This window comes from Centroberyx gerrardi, chromosome 21 (genome assembly GCF_048128805.1).
Source record: "Centroberyx gerrardi isolate f3 chromosome 21, fCenGer3.hap1.cur.20231027, whole genome shotgun sequence".
Lineage (NCBI taxonomy): Eukaryota > Metazoa > Chordata > Actinopteri > Beryciformes > Berycidae > Centroberyx > Centroberyx gerrardi.
The window spans coordinates 1,873,278-1,875,777 of record NC_136017.1 but is presented as its reverse complement, the minus strand read 5'-3'; the positions used below and the strand labels follow the sequence as shown (position 1 = coordinate 1,875,777).

General features: G+C 45.8%; 2 protein-coding genes across 2 annotated transcripts in view; one reads left to right on the top strand and one right to left on the bottom strand.

The window, feature by feature from the left end:
* The window catches only part of LOC139929922 (uncharacterized), a 451,831-nt gene that overhangs the window by 293,590 nt on the left and 155,741 nt on the right, over positions 1-2,500 (bottom strand). The window lies entirely within an intron of this gene.
* LOC139917423 (aryl hydrocarbon receptor-like) overlaps positions 1-2,500 on the top strand; it is a 35,770-nt gene that overhangs the window by 15,940 nt on the left and 17,330 nt on the right. The window contains exon 5 of the mRNA XM_071906547.2: positions 1,958-2,066. Within this exon, the coding sequence (XP_071762648.2) occupies positions 1,958-2,066 (109 nt within the window). The remainder of the gene's footprint in view (positions 1-1,957; positions 2,067-2,500) is intronic.

The window sequence follows — 2,500 nt, the reverse complement described above, 5'->3', positions numbered from 1 at the left end:
CACACACACAAAAAGCATTCAAATCCAGACTGTTAAGTAACAAATGTGTGTATGTGTAACACACTGACACACATTCAAATCCAGGCTGTAAACACACACTCACATCTACATACACACACAGTACACACACACACACACACACACACACACACACAATATACACGCACACACACACACACACACACACACACACCTAGACATCAATTCTAGCATCAATCAACACACACAAACACGTGTGCACACCCTCACACACATACAGTGCACACGCATACTGTAAATTAACACACACACACACACACACACACACACACACACACCCCTGGGTGCCGGCGGGGGTGTGAACATCACCTCTCACCTCTCAGCGCTCCGTCCACCCGAGGCGCGTCACCGCCCGTCTACCAAGCGAACCCAAATGCGAGGTGAAGCCGCCGTCTCCGCTCGGCTCAGGCGGCGCGCTCGGAAACAACACCGAGCGGCGGGAGGGGAGGTGTTAGAGACGAGGGGCGCCCGGGGGACCCGAGGGTGCCCTGACCCCCCTCACCCCACACCCCACCCATACACCCCCTTCACACCCCCCCACCCACCTGGTGTCAACGGCTGTTATGACACCGGTGAAACAAGAAATACACAACAGGACATCGAGGAGGGAAAGAAAATAAAACTGGACAGGAATAAGAACAGTAGAAGAAGAAGAGGAAAAAGAAAATAGGAAAATTTGTGAAAGGCGACGTTCACACCTAGATCAGTGTTTCCTTTACTGTCCTCCATGATGGAATTGGGGGAGGGGCTTGAGATCGACCCCGGTTCCGATCTCAAACGCCACTGATCCGATTTTGACAAAACTTCAGGATAAGAAGCGTCTCATCGCTCCGTTTCCTCGTTTTCAAAATTACACTGATTGCCCTAAGGGGGGCGCTGTAACATTTGTTCAATTGTCTGCATGTCACGCACAATATCTCCCATGTGGCTGATTTTTTAAATTTATTTTGGCATAAAAAATGACATTTTTTCACAAATAATGGCGTCAATACAAAAATATTGGTATCGGCCTTCAAAAACTCATATCTGTCCAATCCTAGTCCAATTGTACGTAGATTAAAAAATTGTCCTCGCTGACCTCAGTTTGACTGGGAGGGCGGCTCCACTCAGGTCCTCAGCCAAGTCATGCTGGGTCTGGGAGACCGGCATCGGGGTCGGAGCGAGTCTCTGGTCTTTGGCTCGGTTTCAGCTGTTAGAATTAAACTCTCAGCGACACTTGAGTTATTTTGGCTCCTCTTCAAGGCAAACAGAATCAAACGCACCCTTCAGGGTCGATTCAGTCTCCAGGTCTGTTTCAAGTTGAACGCTGCAAAAAAAAACATCCGTTTTAAGTAATTTAGTCTCATATTCAGTCACAAAATCCGATTTTTCTTACAAATTTTGTCTTTTCACCAGTTTCAGTAAATTTTATAGAAACAAGTGTATCTTGAAAGGAAGAATAATGCAGATTGCTGCACTAGACGTTGATCTGCAATTGGAAAGATTTTTTAATTTGTTTTTAAAAAATTTAAGATTTTAAGACTCTACAAGATTTCATGACTCGTTGAGACCTTTTTGTAGTTGGTTCTGCTGCCTTGACTAATGTAATCCATCATGTTGAACAGCTGTGTGTAATGTTCTTCTGCCGCCAGAAGAACGTAACAGTGCACAGTAATGGAAACAGAGAAAATAGTCCCAATTAAACGTGAAAAGTCATGTTCGGAAAAACTGCAATACACCTGCTGCTCAACATGATGGATTCTGTTAGTCAGTTTATCTCTTCACGTATTCTTGAAAGCAGTGGGAGGCTGTGAGTTCAAACCTGCAGCAGAACAAGAAATACAAATCCATCGCTGGGTCTAGACTCTTCATGGGCGATAATAATGGGAACAGGAACAACACTGAACTGACTCTGGTGTTCTGGATGTTTCCCTGGCAGACGGATGTGATGCAGCAGAGTGTGTTTGAGCTGATCCACACTGAGGACCAGCAGGAGTTCAGGAGGAACCTGCACTGGGCGCTGAACCCCCCCACTGCCCCCCCCACAGGTCTGAACACAACTCACATCCAAAACAACTCACATCCACAAAACAACTCACATCCAACACAACTCACACCCAAAACAACTCACATCCAAACACAACTCACATCCAACACAACTCACATCCACAACACAACTCACATCCAACACAACTCACACCCAAAACAACTCACATCCAAACACAACTCACATCCAAAACAACGCACATCCAACACAACTCACATCCACAACACAACTCACATCCAAAACAACTCACATCCAAACACAACGCACATCCAACACAACTCACATCCAAAACAACTCACATCCAAAACAACTCACATACAACACAACTCACATCCACAACAACTCACATCCACAACACAACCACATCCAACACAACTCACATCCAACACAACTCACATCCAACACAACTCACATCCACAACACAACCACATCCAA